This window comes from Mauremys reevesii, linkage group 15 (genome assembly GCF_016161935.1).
Source record: "Mauremys reevesii isolate NIE-2019 linkage group 15, ASM1616193v1, whole genome shotgun sequence".
In the NCBI taxonomy this organism is placed as follows: Eukaryota; Metazoa; Chordata; order Testudines; family Geoemydidae; genus Mauremys; species Mauremys reevesii.
The window spans coordinates 14,460,316-14,479,941 of record NC_052637.1 but is presented as its reverse complement, the minus strand read 5'-3'; the positions used below and the strand labels follow the sequence as shown (position 1 = coordinate 14,479,941).

At 49.7% G+C, this 19,626-nt stretch overlaps 1 protein-coding gene across 1 annotated transcript in view; it reads left to right on the top strand.

The window, feature by feature from the left end:
• The window catches only part of LOC120383038 (butyrophilin subfamily 1 member A1-like), a 44,313-nt gene that overhangs the window by 2,258 nt on the left and 22,429 nt on the right, over window positions 1–19,626 (top strand). The window contains exons 2-5 of the mRNA XM_039500676.1: window positions 995–1,342; window positions 11,284–11,565; window positions 18,115–18,147; window positions 19,031–19,063. Coding sequence (XP_039356610.1) covers window positions 995–1,342; window positions 11,284–11,565; window positions 18,115–18,147; window positions 19,031–19,063 — 696 coding nt within the window. The remainder of the gene's footprint in view (window positions 1–994; window positions 1,343–11,283; window positions 11,566–18,114; window positions 18,148–19,030; window positions 19,064–19,626) is intronic.

The following is a 19,626-nucleotide window of genomic DNA, read 5'->3' as shown; positions in this document are numbered from 1 at the left end:
AGGCCACATGGTTGCTATGTCGTTCCTCCGCACTCCTCGCCCTGCCTGTACATTTTGTTACAGTGCAGTGGGGATAATGGGATTGTGCTTTGAAGGGTTTACAGTGTGTAGTTGCTAACAGGGCTGGTGCGAGAAATCTGAGACACAGCCCATGTCCCAGCATCTCAACAGTTCCCTGGTGCTTACAGTGACTATAAGTGTGAGAGAAAACAGCTGAGCCTGACTCCTTCTCCATCCTCTGCCCCACCATCCTTCACAACATGTAGACCCTCTTCCCCCTCCACCATTCCAGCTCTCCCTCCCCTTCCCTCACCATGAAGCCATTAGTTAGCACTGTCGAAGCCTTTAATATGTAAGATGTTGCTCCTTGCTGTCTCCAGATGGGGTAGATGTACCTGCGCTAGCTCTGATCAAGCTGTTGTGCTATAAATGGCAGAGTAGCCACAGTGGCACGATCAGCCTCCCTGAATATATACCTAGGGTCCTGGGCAGGATCATACCTGGAGAGCTAGCCCATCCCCCCGCTCACACCACCATGGCTACACTTTCTCACGCTACTTCAATCAAAACTAGTGGGTGCATGTCTCCCCACACTGGAAATTACAGCTCCAGCTCCCGCTGTAGACATCCCCATCCAGTGTTACCAGCTCGCAGAACTTTATCACAAGTCTCATGACATTTGACGTGTTTCTTAAAGCCACAGCTCCTGGAGGCCTGTGATTAGGTGAGAATCTCAACTTTCATTTTGTTATAAAGGAAGTTTCTGTCCCTTGTGCTTGGAAATGTGACCCAAGGCAACTTTAAAGGTTCAGAAATCAGAAGTCAAAGAACAACCCCAATTTTATGATTTTTTCAAAAATCTCTATTTTTAAGCCAATCTCATGATTTGGGTGGGGGGCCTGACTTGGCAATATGCATCCTGCTGCACTCACATTCCTGTGTGTCTTGGTTCCGCTCCACTTTAATTTTCTTTTTCCCCTGACTCATTTCACAGCACAGTTCACAGTGACTGGACCTGACCATCCAGTCACTGCCTCCCTAGGTGGGGAGGCCATCCTGCCCTGCCACCTCTCCCCCAGGATGAGCGCTGAGAACATGGAGGTGGGATGGTTACGATCCCAGGACTTTGAAGTCGTGCACCTGTACCGTGATGGGCAGGATCAGTACAGAGGGCAGATGCTGGAATATCAAGGCAGAACTGAGTTCTTGAGAGACGACATCACCAATGGGAGAGTTTCCCTGAGAATACGCGATATCCGACCCTCCGACAATGGGCCATATGTGTGTTTTTTTCAGTACAGTGTCTTTTATGAAGATGCTTTATTGGAACTACAGGTGGCAGGTCAGTAACTTGTTGTGATACTTTGACATCTTCAAAAGGGTAATAAGTGGAGTCTAAGGGGTTATTGTGAGATGCCACCTGATGTGTCTCATTATAGTGGGGCAGGAGCTCTGGTCTGGTTAAGGTTTATTCTAGTTCACTGTTTAACAGCTGTTTTGTCTAAGGGCTCTAAAATCCACACGCATACTCAGATTGTCTTGAAAATTGCTGTGACACATTGGAGTCTGGGACAGGGTTAGTGGGCTAAATTTGAGGTCATTAGAGCAAGGAATTAATGATATACACAAACACCTAGGTGATATTGACATGTTGTGGTTATTACAAATTTTTTGTGCACACCGGGGGCCAGACAATAGCTGATCCTCCCCATGCTGATGTCACCAGCTGGGATTGATCTCGGCTTGTGTCTGGCACCACAGGGTAACAGCGGTTGCTACACAGAGTCCTGTAGCCCAGAGCCTGGTATAAGAATGGGAGAACTGAGGAATTCCCCCACCCCAAGGACAGGGGAATTCAGGAGGCCTGATACCTGAAAACGCTGCCAGAGAGACCAGCAAGAGCACATGTGTAGCTAGGTCTGTAACCAAGACAAGAGGTTTAGGTCAGATGCAGTGAACACCAGATTGCTGACAGTCCCCATGGCAAGAAGACACCTCTGTGCACTTCTACTGGCACAGCCTACAGACCTCAGCACTGAAATCATAGAATCATAGAATTCAAGATCAGAAGGGACCATTATGATCATCTAGTCTGACCTCCTGCAAGATGCAGGCCACATAAGCCGATCCACCCACTCCTTAAGCAAGCGACCCCTGCCCCATGCTTCGGAGGAAGGCGAAAAACCTCCAGGGCCACTGCCAATCTACCCTGGAGGAAAATTCCTTCCCAACCCCAAATATGGCGGTCAGCTGAACCCCGAGCATGCGGGCAAGACTCTCCAGCCATTCCCTCTGGAAAAAGGCTAACAATATCCTATCATTGACCCATTGTACTAATTACCAGTGTGGCACTTAATTGACCTATTGACTAAGCCCGTTTATCTCCTCCATAAACTTATCTAGCTTAATCTTAAAGTCATGGAGGTCCTTCGCCCCCACTGTTTCCTTCGGAAGGCTGTTCCAGAATTGCACTCCTCTGATGGTTAGAAACCTTCGTCTAATTTCAAGCCTAAATTTCCTGACTGACAATTTATATCCGTTTGTCCTCGTGTCCACATTAGCACTGAGCTGAAATAATTCCTCTCCTTCCCTGGTATTTATCCCTCTGATATATTTAAAGAGTGCAATCATATCTCCTCTTATCCTTCTTTTGGTTAAGGAAAACAAACCGAGCTCCTCAAGTCTCCTTTCATACGACAGGCTTTCCATTCCTCGGATCATTCTAGTGGCCCTTCTTTGTACCCGTTCCAGTTTGAATTCATCCTTCTTAAACATGGGAGACCAAAACTGCACACAATACTCCAAATGAGATCTTACCAACGCCTTATATAACGGGACTAGCACCTCCTTATCCCTACTAGAAATACCTCACCTAATGCATCCCAAGACCACATTAGCTTTTTTAACGGCCACATCACATTGCCTACTCATAGTCATCCTACGATCAACCAGGACTCCTAGGTCCTTCTCCTCCTCCGTTACTTCCAACTGGTGCGTCCCCAGCTTACAACTAAAGTTCTTGTTAGTCATCCCTAAATGCATAACCTTACACTTCTCACTATTGAATTTCATCCTGTTACTAATACTCCAGTTTACAAGGTCATCCAAATCTCCCTGGAGGATATCCCGATCCTTTTCCGAATTTGCAATACCTCCCAACTTGGAGTCATCCGCAAACTTTATCAGCCCACTCCTACTCTTGGTTCCCAGGTCAGCAATAAATAGATTGAATAAAATCGGACGCAAAACCGAACCTTGAGGAACTCCACTGGTAACCCCCCTCCAACCCGACAGATCACCCTTCAATACGACCCTCTGCAGTCTCCCCTTTAACCAGCTCCTTATCCACCTCTGGATTTTCATTTCGATCCCCATCTTTTCCAATTTAACCAGTAATTCCTTATGCGGTACCGTATCAAACGCCTTACTGAAATCAAGATATATTAGATCCACCGCATTTTCCTTGTCTAAAAATCTGTTACTTTCTCAAAGAAGGAGATCAGGTTGGTTTGGCACGATCTACCTTTCGTAAATCCATGCTGAAATTTGTCCCAGTTGCCATCGGCCTCAAGGTCCGTAACCACTCTCTCCTTTAAAATTTTTTCCATGACTTTGCATACTACAGATGTTAAACTAACAGGCCGGTAGTTACCCGGATCACTTTTTTTCCCCTTCTTGAATATAGGAACTATATTAGCTAATCTCCAGTCAAACGGTACAACCCCCGAGTTTAGAGATTTATTAAAAATCATCGCTAACAGGCTTGCAATTTCACTCACCAATTCCCTTAATATTCTAGGATGTAGATTATCCGGGCCCCCCGATTTACTTCCGTTTAGCTGTTCAAGTTTGGCTTCTACCTCAGATACCGTAATGTCTACCCCCATATCTTCATTCCCATCAGTCCCTCTATCACTATTCTTTAGCCCTTCATTAGCCTCATTAAAGACCGAGGCAAAATATTCATTCAGATATTGTGCCATTCCAAGATTATCCCTAATCTCCACTCCGTTTAAAGTTTTATGCGGTCCCACTTCTTCCTTCTTGGTTTTCTTCCTATTTATATGGCTAAAAAACCTTTTGCTATTGGTTTTAATCCCCTTCGCTAGGTCCATCTCCACCCGGCTCTTTGCCTTTCTCACTGCTTCCCTACACCCTCTGACCTCAATAAGGTAGGTTTCTTTGCTGATCCCTCCCATTTTCCACTCCTTGTACGCTTTCTGTTTTTTCTTAATCACCCCTCTGAGACGCTTGCTCATCCAGCTCAGTCTAAAACTGCTACCTACGAGCCGTTTTCCCTTTCTCGGGATACATGCCTCTGACAACTCCTGCAACTTCAACCTGAAGTAACCCCAGGCGTCATCTGCCTTTAGATCCCTAAATATGTTAGTCCAATCCACTTCCCTAACTAGTCGCCTTAATTTAGTAAAGTTAGCCCTTTTGAAATTGTATACCTTAGTCTCAGATGCAATTTTGATTATCCTCCCATTTATTTTGAAATGAATTAGCTCATGATCACTCGAGCCAAGGTTGTCCCCTACAACTATTTCCTCAACAATGTCCTCGTTACTCACCAAAATGAGATCTAAAATGGCATCCCCCCTCATCGGTTCAGCAACTACTTGATGAAGGAATTCATCAGCTATCACGTCTAGGAAAAGCTGAGCCCTATTATTATTACTAGCATTTGTTTCCCAATCTATATCCGGGAAGTAAAGTCCCGCATGATCAAACAGTTCCTATTAGTATTTACCTCCTTAAAAACATTCAAGAGCTAGATCCAGGCTAGATCCCGGCGGTCTATAGCACACCCCAATCACTATCCCAGGGGAGGCTCTAGTAGTTTTCTTCTCCAATGTGACCATTGCCCAAACAGACTCCGTATTATCCATTGCATTGCTAGTTATTTCGTTACATTTCACCTCATTATTGATATACAATGCTACTCCCCCACCTTTACCTTTGCATCGGTCTTTCCTAAACAGCACATACCCTTCCATACCTGTACTCCAGTCATGGCTACCGTTCCACCATGTTTCGGTTATTCCTACGATATCCGGTTTCAGTTCCCGGACCAGGAGCTCCAGTTCCTCCATTTTGTTACCTAAGCTTCTCGCATTGGTGAACAAACATCCTAATTTTTGCTGTTTGGCTCCTCTCACCCTTTTCACCCAACTCGGTAGGGACACAGTACTACCAGTATGACCTGTCGATCTAGTATCCGTCCCCCTCTTCCTTACACCTAACCGTCCCCTCTGGCTATATCTGTTGTTATCCTGTTGTTCTCACTCCCAATGTATCAATTTGGCATGGAGAGCACCTGGACCTCGCCCAACCGTCTCCCCCAAGTGTCTAGTTTAAAGCTCTTTTAATCAGATGAGCCAGCCTCCCTCCTAGAAGTCTACTTCCTTCCCTACTTAGGTGGAGCCCATCCCGTGAGAACAGTTGTCTGTCCCCAAAAGCCTCCCAGTGCCCATACATCCCAAAGCCCTCCTTGTAACACCACTCCCTCAGCCAACTATTAATCGTCACGATCCTGTCACCCCTTTGGCGCCCTTCCCTAGGGACAGGTAGGATCCCACTGAAGATCACCTGAGCCTCAATTTCCTTGAGCGTCTTACCCAACCTGGCATAGTCTCCCTTGATCCTCTCTAGCAAGAATCTAGCTGTGTCATTCGTTCCTACATGAAGGATGATCAAAGGGTTCTTACCTGCTCCTCTTAGGATCCTTTTCAACCTCAGGTCCACATCCCGTATTTTAGCGCCCGGTAGACAGCACACCCTTCTGTTCTCCGGATCGGCCCTGGTCACAGGCCTGTCCAACCTTCTCAGTATGGAATCCCCAATCACGTAGACCTGCCTTTGCCTGGGGACAGTGCGGTCCTCTAACCTATCCTCCGTCCCCCCTGGTTGCAAGCTCCTTCCATTCCTATCATTCCTTGTGGTTCCCGTTAAGCCATCCTGTATCCTCCCTTGGCCCACACTTGGTGCTGCCTCCATAGACTCCTCCCCTCTTTCTATCGGACTAGCCGCTCTTCTCTTTTTCCTTGGCCTCCCACCGTCAGCTACCACCTGCTTTACCCCTTCCTCATTCTCCAGACCTTCGAACCTGTTCCTTAGCTCTATTTCTCCCTCACTGGCTCTCCTTTTTCTCGGCCTGCTTCTCACGGTCACATGCTTCCACCGCCCATCTTCTTCATCCGGTGGTCCCCCCTCGCTGGCCTTAGCCCCTGCTTCCCCCTGTGCCCTTGGGCATTCCCCTTCGGTCACTGCTTGCCATTGCTCCATCAGCTGCTCAAACCCCCTTCTATGCTCTACCAGGGTTTCTACCTGCAGCTCTAGGCCTTGGATCTTTTCCTCCAGCAGCTCTATTAGGCGGCACTTCATGCATACATAGTACTGTTCTGGGTCCCCCGCTAGAACCATGTACATACCGCAGCTGCTGCATGCTCTCATCCTCGGTGTGTCCTCCGCTGCTTGGCTCATGGCTGCTGCTGTCTCAGCCTCGCTCGGCGTTCCTACCTGGGGAACTCAGGGGACACGGCGCCGCCCCCTTCAGCCTCCCCCTGTAAACTCCCACTCAAACTCCCCTGTTAGCAGCCCTGTTGGCCGGCTCCTGGGCCACTGCGATCAGCTGTGCCGCTGCCTGGCTGGGCGGCCGCTTTTATAGGCCCCCTCCTCCGCCTAGCTCCGCCCCCTAATCAGGGCTCAGCGGTCTGCCCCGACAGAGAGAGACACAAGCACCCCAAAGACAGACGCAAACACAAAATACCTGGCTCCTCCAATGGGAACTCCCACTCAAACTCCCCTGTTAGCAGCCCTGTTGGCCGGCTCCTGGGCATATGTAACGATCCCTCAAGGTACATGCACCTCTCCTCATATCGCAGTGACAGCTCTGCCAGCCTGCTTGAATTAATCCCTCCTCCTGTCACTACAATGACTCCAAACACAGTCTCCGTCATGCCTATGTATTATGGAACCACCCTCACTGAACTGCTCTCAGCGCTTATTGCCAGCCCAGGAGGCAGAGTTAAGGTTGCAGGGCTGGGGTGATGTGTGCCATTACATTGTATGTCTTGGGTTTCAGGAGTTTAAGTTTAGCTGCTCTCTGCATTTTGGAAATGAACAAAGCCCTGCTGGGCAGCCTTACTTCTGCATTGAAAGTAGTTTGTGGGCATTAATATGTAACTATAGACCTCTCGTGGCCAAGATGGAGTCTGCTCTGCAGAGCAGCTCTGGCCAAGAACAGGCACGAACTGGAGCACAGCAGGGTAACTCCTTCCACTCCAAGGAACAGGATTAACTGAGACTCCTCATAAATCTAGACACAATCTTATCATGACATCCACACAGCAAATACTTTACAAACAGCACCAACAAAATTAGCATCAAACATACAGATTTCTTCAGTACCAAATGGTTCACAGGCCACACACCCTGTGCATTTAAAACATACGCTGCTGATTTGGCATTAATGCTACCACATTGCTCTGAGTTGAACCAGCAGCAAGCACCCAGTTCATCCAAAAAGCTGGTATCCGTCTTTTTGTGATTATTTTCTTGATGCAATCAGTTAAAGCAGGCCTGTGAGTATCAGCGCTCAGGGCAGAGATCTTCACCTCCCCTCTGGGTTTTTAACTGAAGACTTTGGTACTTTTTTCCTTATATTGGGAATGGAATTGTCTCCCACTCTTTGAGATGCCCTACTGAGCATATGGCAAGAGTTCGTTAACTTTTTCCTTTGTTCATCCATGCTATCCACACACCCCACCCTTACCCAATTCCTACAGCTCAGGGGGACTCTTCTGCAGATATGCAGGGTCTTTTACCAGTGAAAGACCCTTACACAGTAATATCCTTATCCTCTATTTATTAACAATTACCAAGCAGAATACACATGCTAAGCATACAGTGCTATACTCACCAATCTTCCAGGTGAGTTCTTCTCCTTCCAGGTCTTTTCTTCTTATTCTTCTTCTGTTCCTTCTGCTGGTCTCCTTGGACCCCAGGTTATATAGTGAAGCTTGAGTCATGCTTAGCTTAACCAATCATTTTACTAAAATATTACAAAATATTCTTTGATCAGTCCTAACATACCGTGAAACAATTCTTTAACCAATCATATTACATCACCTTAGTTGATTTAAGTCTTGCAAAATTAGTTACACAACAGACAGAAACTATCAAAGAACCAGACAGATAAGCAATAGAGAAGCAGGGACAATAAAGGCAAAACAATAATGAAGTAGAGGTTTCACACCCACAACTATTGATAAGTGATTCCTTGCCAGACAGAAGGCCATCAGGCAAAGTTTTCATTAAACATCTTAAGAGATTCCTGGCTTATCTGGTGATGGTGGATACTATTAGGACAGGATCTCCTTCTTAACAGCCCAATATTACATTGTTTTAATGTAATTTAGATGGAATGTGAGGATGGGACTTTCTGCTTCTTGGCTCATGGCTGCTGCTCTCCTAATGTGGCTGCAGAAAAAAGTCCCCAGACCCTAATCCCTGATTAGCTGGAATCAGTGAACTGTTTAAAAAGGAACAGATGCTGAAGCATGGGGGATGGGATGGGGGGGATTACATATAATTTCCACCATAGGCCCTTTAACCTCAGTTTTTGTCTGTGGCTCTTGGGCATTTCCCATGAGTCTGTCAGACCAAAGCCTTGTGAGTCATGCCCATGTTGGGAGCATAGGCGCCGACTTATATGGGGCTCTGGGGCTTTAGCCCCATGAATAAATCCCAAGCAGGGGCTCTGCCCCACCAATGTTTTTTCTCCCCTGCTTGGAGCGCCCCCCCGCCGCTGCCGCCGCCGCCGCCAGGGCTGGAGAGCTTCCCCCCTCCCCTCCCCGCCCGGCCCCAGAGAGCTTAACTGCCTGAACGCAGGCAGCTGCGTCTGCGTGTCTCAGTCTCTTCCTTGCCGCTCAGCAGTCAGCAGTGAGTGCAAGCAATAGTTGGAGCTGGGTCTCTTCCCGCCCCCCCGGTCCTGCCTGGATCGGCCCCGGCCACCGTAGGTCTCCCCCTGCCGCCGCGACCCTGCCTGGAGCAGGTCCCAGCCCCCGCCTGCCACCCCCCCTTCGCGTTTCCCCCCCCTCCGCCGCGTTGTGTTGCCTGCCTGACAGAAAGCAGCCGCGTCTCTCCCCTGCCTGCTCTGTGCTGCCCGGAGGGCTCCCAGCAGATTTGCTGTCTGCTGCCGCAGGGTCCTAGTGCCTGCCCTTCACCACTACTGGCAAGGCAGGCTGCCCTTACCCTGAGCCTCTCCAACCCCAAACCCTCAGCCCCAGCCAGAGCCCTCATGCCCCCCGCACCCTACGCCGCAGCCCCAGCCCTGAGCCCCCGCATCATGAACCCCTCATCCCCTGCACCCTAATCCTCAGCCCCAGCCAGAGCCCTCATCCCCTGCACCTAATCCTCAGCCCCAGCCCTGAGCGCCCCACATCATGAACCCCTCATCCCTGCACCCTAATCCTCAGCCCCAGCCAGAGCCCTCATCCCCCGGCACCCTAAGCCTCAGCCCCCGCCCCGAGCCCCTCCCCACCATGAACCCCACATCCCCTGCACCCTAATCCTCAGCCCCAGCCCTGAGCACCCCCACATCATGAACCCCTCATCCCCAGCCCCACAGCCCTCACCCCACACTCCAAACCTCTGCCCTAGCCCTGAGCCCCCTCCTGCATCATGAACCCCTCATCCACAGCCCAACCCTCTTCCCTAGCCCTGAGCCCCCCGCATCATGAACCCCTCAGCCACAGCCCTCACCCCCCACCCCAACCCTCTTCCCTAGCCCTGAGCCCCCCCGCATCATGAACCCCTCATCCACAGCCCTCACCCCACAGCCCAACCCTCTTCCCTAGCCCTGAGCCCCCTCCTGCATCATGTACCCCTCATCCTCAGCCCCACAGTCCTCACCCTGCACTCCCTCCTATCCCCAAACTCCCTCCCACTTCCCACACACCCCTTCCCAACCCCAAACTCCATCCCAAAGCCTGCACCCTTCACCTCCTCCTGCACATCCACCCCCTGCCCCAGCCCAGAGCCTGCACCCAGCACCCTTCCTGCACCCTAATCCCCAGCCCAGGATCTGCACCCCAGACCTCCCCCGCCGAGCCCCCTCCCAGAGCCTTAGGCAGGTGGGGGCAGAGTTGGGGGGGCGGAGTTGGGGGCGGGTTCTGGGCCCCACCAAAATTTTTACAAACTTGCCACCCATGGTTGGGAGGGGACTCAGTAGCCTGTGCTCTTCTGGGCAAGAATCCCATGGGGAAGGCTCCAGACATCCCCTCTCTGTCTCTCCTGGGAGGTTGTTTCCATCTCTGGGCTGGTCTGTGTGAAATTTCCAAACTCCCTGAGGGCCTCTCTGCATACGCACTGACACAACAATAGTGAAATCTCTTTGAATTCATACCTGGTTAAGGTACAAGATTCTTGCTTCAGATTAAGAGAATTTTATTTCAGTTTAGCTTGTCAGTACTAAAAAAACCCAAGTGTGATCTGGTGTGGGAGGCATGACAACCTGTCATTTCCTTCTATCTAGTGTTTGTGTTTCTGTTTTGCTGAGTGTATTTCCTGGCTTTCGGAAGTGCCAGTTTTCTGCTATCCACTTCTGCATTTAGGGGGGGAGGGATAGTTCAGTGGTTTGACCATTGGCCTGCTAAACCCAGCATGGTGAGTTCAATCCTTGAGGGGGCTGCTTAGGGATCTGGGGCAAAAATCAATATTTGGTCCTGCTAGTGAAGGCAGGGGGCTGGACTCAATGACCCTTCAAAGTCCCTTCCAGTTCTATGAGATAGGTATATCTCCATTATATATTTTGGAAGGGTACAAGGCCCTGCCAACACAACCCAAACTCCTCTATTACAAGGTTTTTTATTTGTGAACTATTTTAAGACTTGTCTACATATACATGTGCACTGCTTTCAATGAATTAGTACAAACATCTATGTAGACACTTAAATGGGTTTGGAAATGGCTTATATTGCTTTAGCTTGAATCAATTTCTTCTTGATTTGAGTGTCCACACAGGGGATTTGCCCTGGATTAACTAAACCAGTTTAACTAAACTGGAGCAAGTTTGTGCATAGAAAAGCCTTGACATTAACATTTATTTTACTGTATATCAAATATGAATCTGGCCAGATCAACTGACCATCCACACTTACGAACTCTCAGTCAATTATTAGTTTAACAGGAAACAGCTTTTGATAACAGTGTAGTAAAACTTTTGGCTCTTTACTGGGCACTGTAGGATTATCACAAGTTCATTTATTTCTTTTGTAGGTTTGGGCTCTGATCCTGTCATCTCTGTGGAGGGACATCAGGACGGAGGGATCCGGGTTGTGTGTCGATCATCCGGATGGTACTCACAGCCCGAGGCTCAGTGGAGAAATCTCCAGGGGCAGATCTTACCATCAGCCTCTGAAAACATTGACCAAGAGGCCAATGGCCTGTTTCAAGCAGAGATTGCCATTGTTATAACAGAAAAGTCCAACCAGAAAGTTTCCTGCTATGTCAGGAATCCCCTACTCAACCAGGAGAGAAAGACAGCGATTTCCCTAGCAGGTCAGTGCCCGTCCATGCCGCACATGGATAGACCGAGATGTTGCAGACATGGGCGGAGAGTATTTATCATTGTGTCTCCTATTTATTGGCCTGAAACTTCAAGGTGCTGAGCACATCTTGGAAAGTCCTGAGCAACCTCAGTTCTCTTTGGAGATGTCTACACTGCAGTTAGATACCTGCTAGTGCCCTATGCCAGCTGGCTCAGGCTAAGGGGCTTGGGCTAAGGGACTGTTAAACTGCAGTGTAGACATTTGGGCTTGGGCTGGAGACTGGGCTCTAGGACCCTCTAAGCTGGGGGAGTCCCAGAGCTCAGGCTTTAGCCTCAGCCCAAATACCTACACTGCAATTAAACAGCCCCTTAGCCCGAGCCCCTTGAGCCTGAATCATTTAGCATGGGCCAGCTGCAGGTGTCTAATTGCAGTGTAGACCAGGGGTCTCAAACACATGGCCCGCAGGCCGCATGCAGCTTGCGGAGCTATTTCCTGAGGCCTGCCATAGGTGCCAACTCCCCCCTCCCAGCACACCACGGCCCCGCTCCTCCACCTACCTCCCAGTGCTTCCTGCCACCAAACAGCTGTTTGGAAGCGCTTACTACTTTCCAGGAGGGAGGGGGAGGAGGGAGGTCATGGCATGCTCAGGGGAGGAGGCAGAGAAGAGGCAGGACTGGGGCAGGGATTTGGGGAAGGAGTTGGAATAGGGGCAGGGAGTGGGAGTATGAGCTGTATGCTATTCTGGTTTATGCATCATCAACAGAACTTTTGACTATGAGTCTAATCCAACCCCCATTTAAGTCAATGACATTCTTTCCATTGATTTCAATGGGAGTTAGACAAGACCCTAAATTCCCAATGCAGAATATAGTACCGGTGAAGAAGTGTAAGCAAGAAGGAACACTGCTGGACTGAAATTACAAGGTACATTTGCAGACCTGTGTGAAGGGTTCCACTCACCGCAGGAGCCCCTCCTGGTGGGTACCCCACCCTTTTAGGCCTCTTGTAAGAATCCCTAATCCAGGACAGAAACAAAGGGTTTACTCTCCTCCTAACCACCTCCTTGTCTCTAGCCAACTCCCTTTCCCTCTAGGAAGTGGTTGCAGACCTACGCCCTGCAGCCTCCTTCCTGCTGTCACTTGCTGGCTTTATCATCCTAGCCCAGGTCTTTCCCCTGCTGGGCTTCATCTTCCATTAGTTGTTATCAATCCCTGGCTTCCCTCCAGATGCAACATATAAGGTTAATTGGCCCTTTCTGGCCCACATTTGCCCACCCAGGGCTCGTGTGGGATGGATGCCCCATCACAGGCTGACAGAATTTTTTTTTAAGTCATACAATTAACAAATTAACGCTGCCATCTAAGTGGCCAAAAATGAAATGACTGTCAAAATTAGCACTGACTTTTTGCATTACAGTTTTAAAGTTAATGCGTTGACTTTTAATAGCATACTATATTACTCTTCATTTTTTACTATACTTTTGTATCGTTGTATGAAAAGGTTTCAGTGATGCGGCCCTCAGGCCAATTTATCAGTCCTCATGTGGCCCTCATGGTGATTTGAGTTTGAGATCCCTGGTGTAGACGTACCCTTCAACTCCAGTAGGAGCTGAGGGTGGTTAGCACCTTGCAGGTTGGGACAACATTGGCCAGATTTTCATAACAGCTCAGTATCCAGCAATCATCCTTCTTCTCAGTAGGGTGTGGGGGGGGGGGAACACTCCCTTGTTCTTGCTCTATAGCAAAAGTTACAGGAAAAGTTAGTTCGTGGCAAGCTGGGGTGTAAATCTGCCTCACACTAGCCTGCCACACACTAACTGTCCTTGTGGACCCCGCCACATGCACTAACAATTCCATAGTGCGCTTTGATCTGCCCCACTTTGAAACGGGAACAGATCAAAGTGCACCAGGGAACTTTTAGTGCAGTGCAGCAGGGTGCACTCAGCCAGTTAGGGCACAGCAGGCTAGTGTGAGGTGGATTTACACCCCAGCCTGCCATGCACTCCCTGTGCCTATAGACGAGCCACCATAAAGCAAGATGGGGTGAGTTGTGCCCGCTGCCTTAGGGAGCAGCGACCCTGCTCTGTTTTGGGTTCGTGTGTCTTAAGGTTCTGGATTCTAAGACATAAAGTTGTGTTATGCAGCAACCTTCCAGCAGGAGTATTTATGTTTGTATCTAATGTCTTTGGGTGCTTTGACCATCACAGTTCTCAGTGGGGGTGGGGAAGGGAATTCTCCTCTGTTGTCAGTGAAAGCTGCTGGGTGCTGAGTATTTATGAAAATATGGGTAATAAAGTCATTTTTCCTGAACAGCACAAGAGAGCTCTCTGGATATGGCCTGTGCGTCGCCAGGGGCGGCTCTAGACCCCAGCGCGCCAAGCAGGCGCGTGGAGCGGCCCTTTCCCTGGGGGGCGGCATTTGGCTCCGGCCGACCTTCCGCAGGCATGCCTGCGGGAGGTCCACTGGAGCCCAGGACGAGCGGGTCCCCTCTTCCCACTGGAGCCCAGGACTGCGGCGGGTCCCCTCTTCCCGCGGCTCCGGTTGAGCTCCCGCAGGCATGCCTGCGGCAGCTCAAGCAGAGCCGCGGGACCACAGCACCCGCCAGAGTCAGGTCCGCTTGTCCCGGGCTCCGGTGGACCTGCCGCAGGCATGCCTGCGGGAGCTCAAACAGAGCCGCGGGAAGAGGGGACCCGCCGCGGGACCGGGGAAGGGCGGCGCAGCGCGCCGCGCTGCTTGGGGCAGCCAATTTTCTAGAGCCGCCCCTGTGCGTCGCTACTTAGATTACATCTGAAAATACTAGTAATAAAAGTTGAGGCCTAAAATAGGCAGAAACAAATTAGGAAAAAAGGTTGTGATTTTATGTATTATTATCTACCAAATAATTTGGTTATTATTGAATGAATATTTCAGCACTATAATAGTAAGACTGTTGTATTTGTAAAGCACTATTCATCTGAGGTCTCATAGTGCTACAATGTTGGTTAGTCTATGATATACCCAGTATTACTTGATTGCTGTGTTCACAGCACACACACGGAGAGTTACAAACAAAACATAAATAATGTTCCCAAAAGCTGCAATGTAGCACTGCTTTATTTCTAAGAATCCAGAACTCTAACATGCCACAGCCAAATACAGAGAGAGACAAAACAGGCTGCTCCTTAAGGCAGAGAGGCAGAACCAAACCCACCCTGCTCTAGGCTGGCTCTTTGCAGACTGACTGCAGAGGACCCAGATGCACACTCCCAAAAGAGCCCTTTAGCCTGCAAGCAGGACCAGGAATCCCCTCAGGATTTCAAGAGTCAGCTTGTTACTTTTACACAGTTTTCAATACACCACACTAATTACTTAGCAAAGAACCCTCTAGTCAGCCATTGCTCCAAGGCCCAGGGAAGAGAACTCTGGAGGAATTTTTACTCTGAATCTATAGGCTCAAGTTTTGTTTTTATTAAAATCCTGCATTAGTGTATTTTGGTCCAGACACTGTCATGTAGCTGAGCCCCTGGGAGCACAGGGGAGTTGCAAGTATCAGGAAGCTGGTCATAACTCTCTGATTCTGAGGGCCAGTCTGCACTGGCTGCAGCCTTGGGATCACTTAGAGCAGCCTAGGGAATGCTGAATTTATGCCAGTGGGCGATAGGTGTAGCATAATGGAGCTGCCCCCTACCCCCTCCCTATCCCCAACACACCCCCTCCCATTAATTAACCATGTTAAGTAACCAGGCTAAAGCTTGGGCTTCCACTGGCTTAATAATAAAGCACAAAGCAGCCACATCTCCCTGTGTATTTCCCTGTGAGAGTCTTTTAACTAGTCCCAGCGTCACCACTGTCCCAGTGTCCTGCCTTCATTCTGCACGTGTTTGCTCCCTAGTCAATGGCACTTTCTCTTGCAGAGCTGTTTTTCCCACGAGTCAATCCCTGGACGGTGGCTCTGGGGGTGATCCTGCCTCTCCTGGCTGTTCTCATGGCCCTAGCCAGTTACTGCTTCTGGAGGCAACGCAAAGCGAAAGGTGATGTAATGAAAGGGGTGAGGGGAACATGGTGAGAGACAGACAGAGATTTAAAAAACAAACTAAAAGTAAAGAGACAGGGATTAAGGGGCTTTGATTCAGTGTTCGGAAGAGTTTCAGGCAGTGGGAGCCAGGCTGAGAGTGAAGAGGGAGCTGAAGAAAGTATGATCAGGTTTGAACCAAGATGTGCCAAATGGTTTCAGATCTCACTCTGGGATCCAGAGCATATGTGACTTTGAACTGTTCCCTGGGGATCCACACGGCTCTGTTTGAAACACCATGTGGGGCTCAGTGAGCTGAGCCTGGAGCCCCAATATATGGAACTTGGCTGCTGGCTAGAAAAACAGAACGCAAAGTAGAAGAGGGGTTTGTTAGGGCCCAATTCTTACCCCCAGTCAGTGCTTGTGAGTAGGAGCTGTGGATGAGCAAAGCAGTGGCTGTGCAAATGGAAAGGTTAGAACTTATCTACACTCAGATTTGCTCTGCCTGAGATCCAAATATTTTATTACAACTAATGTTTGGAATCAAATTCATGTTACACAGGTTTAAAGAAAAGGCACTGTACACATCTGGGGTTAAACTTGGGTATGAAAAATTAAAAGTCTTGGTTACAAAGCTGATGAGATATGTAGGGTACATAGCAACCATTGCCCCAGACTGAGGTCTATGAGTTTTTAAGGGGTAAGGAATAAGTGTTCTGGGGTACATCACCCATATTGTGTATAGAGTCAAAGTCAGTAGCAGTAAAGTGGATTGGTACATGGGTGGAGTTTGTCCCTTGGTCCGTCAGTGTCTGGAGGGTCTTCTAGAGACAGATACAGTCTGTCAGGGAAGGAAATGGGTTATTTCCCTGACTGTGTCCCTTGTCGGCGGTCTGGTTCTAGTATTGTCGGTGTCCTGTGATGTGTTCGGTGTATATGTCCCTCATTAGCCGGGCATAGCGCCGACCAATTTCGCACGCTCTGAGCACCGGCTCGTTGTTGGAGTCCCACGCACCCAGGGCTCCGACGATCAGGGCATAGATCTGGACCTCATAACCCTGGGCTCTCAGGGTGTCAGCCAGCAAGGTACACAGGGCAATGAACTCTCTATTGTAGCATAAGTGCTCAACTGTAGCTTTTTCTCCAGTCGCAGAAGGCAGAACTGCCCTTCAGTGATCTATATGTTTATAGCAATGCTGGAATTTTCACAGCTGCCTAAGGGGTCTGAATGCCCAATTTTTGTTGAAATTAATGGATACTGAGTGTGCAAACCCCCAAGACAGCTGTGAAAGTCCCACCCAGAGGGTTTTCTCACCTGAAGGGCTGTGAAAATGATGTAGAAATGTACCAGTGTCGGAAGAATTGGGAAGGGGAAATGTCTGTTCCAGTGATTTCCCAGTGGCGACGGAAGCAGGTAATTAAGAGAAGCAGAAAGGAGCTTTGTACTTGTGAAAGCTGGAACTGGATGCTGCACCTTTAGAACTGTCACCTTCAGCACCAGGTGTGACTGGTTTAGTTAGTGGCTTTAGTTAACAGATACATTATGTGGGTTGAGTGCATGTTTAGGTGACAGGGGTACACTCATTTTGAGTTGTATGTAAAAGTCGTGTATATGCCCAGAGAGAGAGAGAGAGAGAGAGAGAACTCTGTTGGGCTCATTTTGAAGCATTAAACAATCAGAACAATTAACTGTCACTGCCTTGTTCCTGGGGCCTTTCAGAGAATTCTCCACACTAGCTGCCCTGGTGAACTGTGGCTCGGATGCTGTAATAACACAAACACACTCAGGATTTGCACAGCTGGTCTGAGACACTGCTCACACTGGGCACAAGATGGTCTCACTCGGGCTGTTCTCAGCAATGACTGACAGACATGACGCTACCTCCATTTCCAGCAGCGTTGGTACCCCAGGGCTGGCACATCAAGGGGACGAGCTCCCAGTGGGAAAGAGCTGATTTTAGAGGCGCTGCCTGTAGGGGCCCATCCACACCCCCATCCTTGGCTCCTGCTGACCTGAGCACCCAGCTAAAGAAAGGTCTCTCCACCCTGTTCTTAGCTGGGACCCTCCCCATCTGCCCAGGCCCTAGGGGGAGCTGTTCCCATGTAGCACTAGGACCAGGGGACAGGCACCTGCCACAGGGTCAGGAGTTGGCCTAGAATGTAGCCAATCAGACCCCGTCCCTTTCCCAGCCCAGTTCAGTGCCCCATTCCCATCGCTCACTTCCATCCTCCATCCCAACAGTCAGGAGCTGGAGGCGGGGGGAAGAGCTAGGGCTGTTCAGGGGATGGGCCAGAGGGGAGCAGGGAAGGAATGGACAAAAAAAGAGACCTTATCTCCCTTCCCCTCCCCTCTCCACCGCCCGCAACAGCCAGATTAGACAGGAGTGTGACAGGGCCCAGGCGGGGATGCTGGCTGCAGGGATGTTGAGACAGATCTGTCTGTGTGTCCTGTGTGTCAGTCTGTCTGCCTCACTTTCATAGTTACAGCACAATTACCGTACGTTAATAGCAGGAACTGCGCCTTAAACATGATGGTGAAATCTCACCTCTCGCCCTTTTCTCCCTCTAGAAACTCTGCGATCGGATAAGGAGAGCGAGAAAGGTCAGTGTCTGGGCCCATCACATTACCTGGCAGTAGAGTTATCCCCGTAAACGCAACAGGGTGAAATCTTGCCGGCTATTATTAATTATTAATTAATCATTGGAACAAATTACCGAAGGTCATGGGCGATAGGTGGAGCCTCTCTTTGGGGAAGCTAGCCCCAGCTCCACCTCTTTCATGCATGCCCCCCATCACAGTCAGAGCCCCAGGACCCCCACCCTTCCACCACACCTGGAGGAGCCCCAAGCGCCCCCTCCCTCGGCTGGAGGAGCCCCAGGCCGGCTGAAGCCCCGAGCCCTCCCCTCCCACCTGCCCAGAGCTACCCCGGGTCAGCTGTAGCTGTGCTGTGCCTCCCCTTCCCAGACCCAAGCTGCCTGGGGAAAAACATCTCTCAGGTCTGGAAGAAGCTTTTGCTATGCCCCATGCAGATTCCGGGGCGGCTGAAGAGGTGCTATGTGCTACTCATCTTCCTGGGTTCCTCAGTAATCTCCAGTCCAAGGAAATTAGTGATTGAACCCAGGAAGCTGAATAGCACATCCCACCTCCTCAGCTGCCCTGAACCTGCATGGGGTGTAATAAATCAAAAACTTCCCCCCAAAACCCCACAAACAGAGGTCTGGTGGCCACGGCAGTGGCAGGGGAGGCTGAGCTTCTCCTACCCTATTATACCCACTGCCCATGCCAAGGGTCATGGTGGATTCTCCAGCACTGGCAGTTTTTAATCAAGATTGGATGTTTTTCTAAATGATCCGCTGTAGGAGTTATTGTGGGGAAGCCCTCGGGCTTGCATTATGCAGGGGTCAGCCTAGGTGATCACAATGGTCTCTTCTGGCCTTGGACTCTATGAATTGATGCATCATCTCTCACCCTGTTCTCTCTCTAGAGACCCTGCTGTCTGAACGGGAACAAGAGAAAGGTCAGTGTCTGGGCCAGTTACAAAATTAACATTATCCCCATAAATACGACAGGGGGAAGTTTCACCTCTCCCTCTTTTCTTCTTCTAGAGGCCCTGCGATCTGAGATGGAGAGACAGAAAGGTCAGTGTCTGGGACCAATAGGAGTCATGTCATGTCAGTCGAGTCAGCTCAGTCGAGCCAACTTAACTCAATTGAAAATCCCATTTACTGCCAGTGGAGTCACAGTTTAACACCTTGAGCTCAATTTTAGCAGGTGGAGTTACAGTCTGTTTGAATGAGTGATGGGGGTCTCCATATCGGCACCAGGGCCCAAGTAGTGAGCTCAGGGGCTGCTTATGCTGACACAAAGAGGCTCTGATTCATTTGCTCTAATAAACCCCATGAGAATTACAGAAATGGCACCTTGAGCCCAGAAGCCTGAATACACTGTCCCAGCTCGGTCAGTCTCGTTGCTGGAGACTGTGGGTACGTGTACAGTGCAAATAACCACCTGTGGCTGCGAGTCTCAGAGTCTGGATCAGCTGACTGGAGCTTGCGCTGCAGGACTAAATCTAGCAGTGTA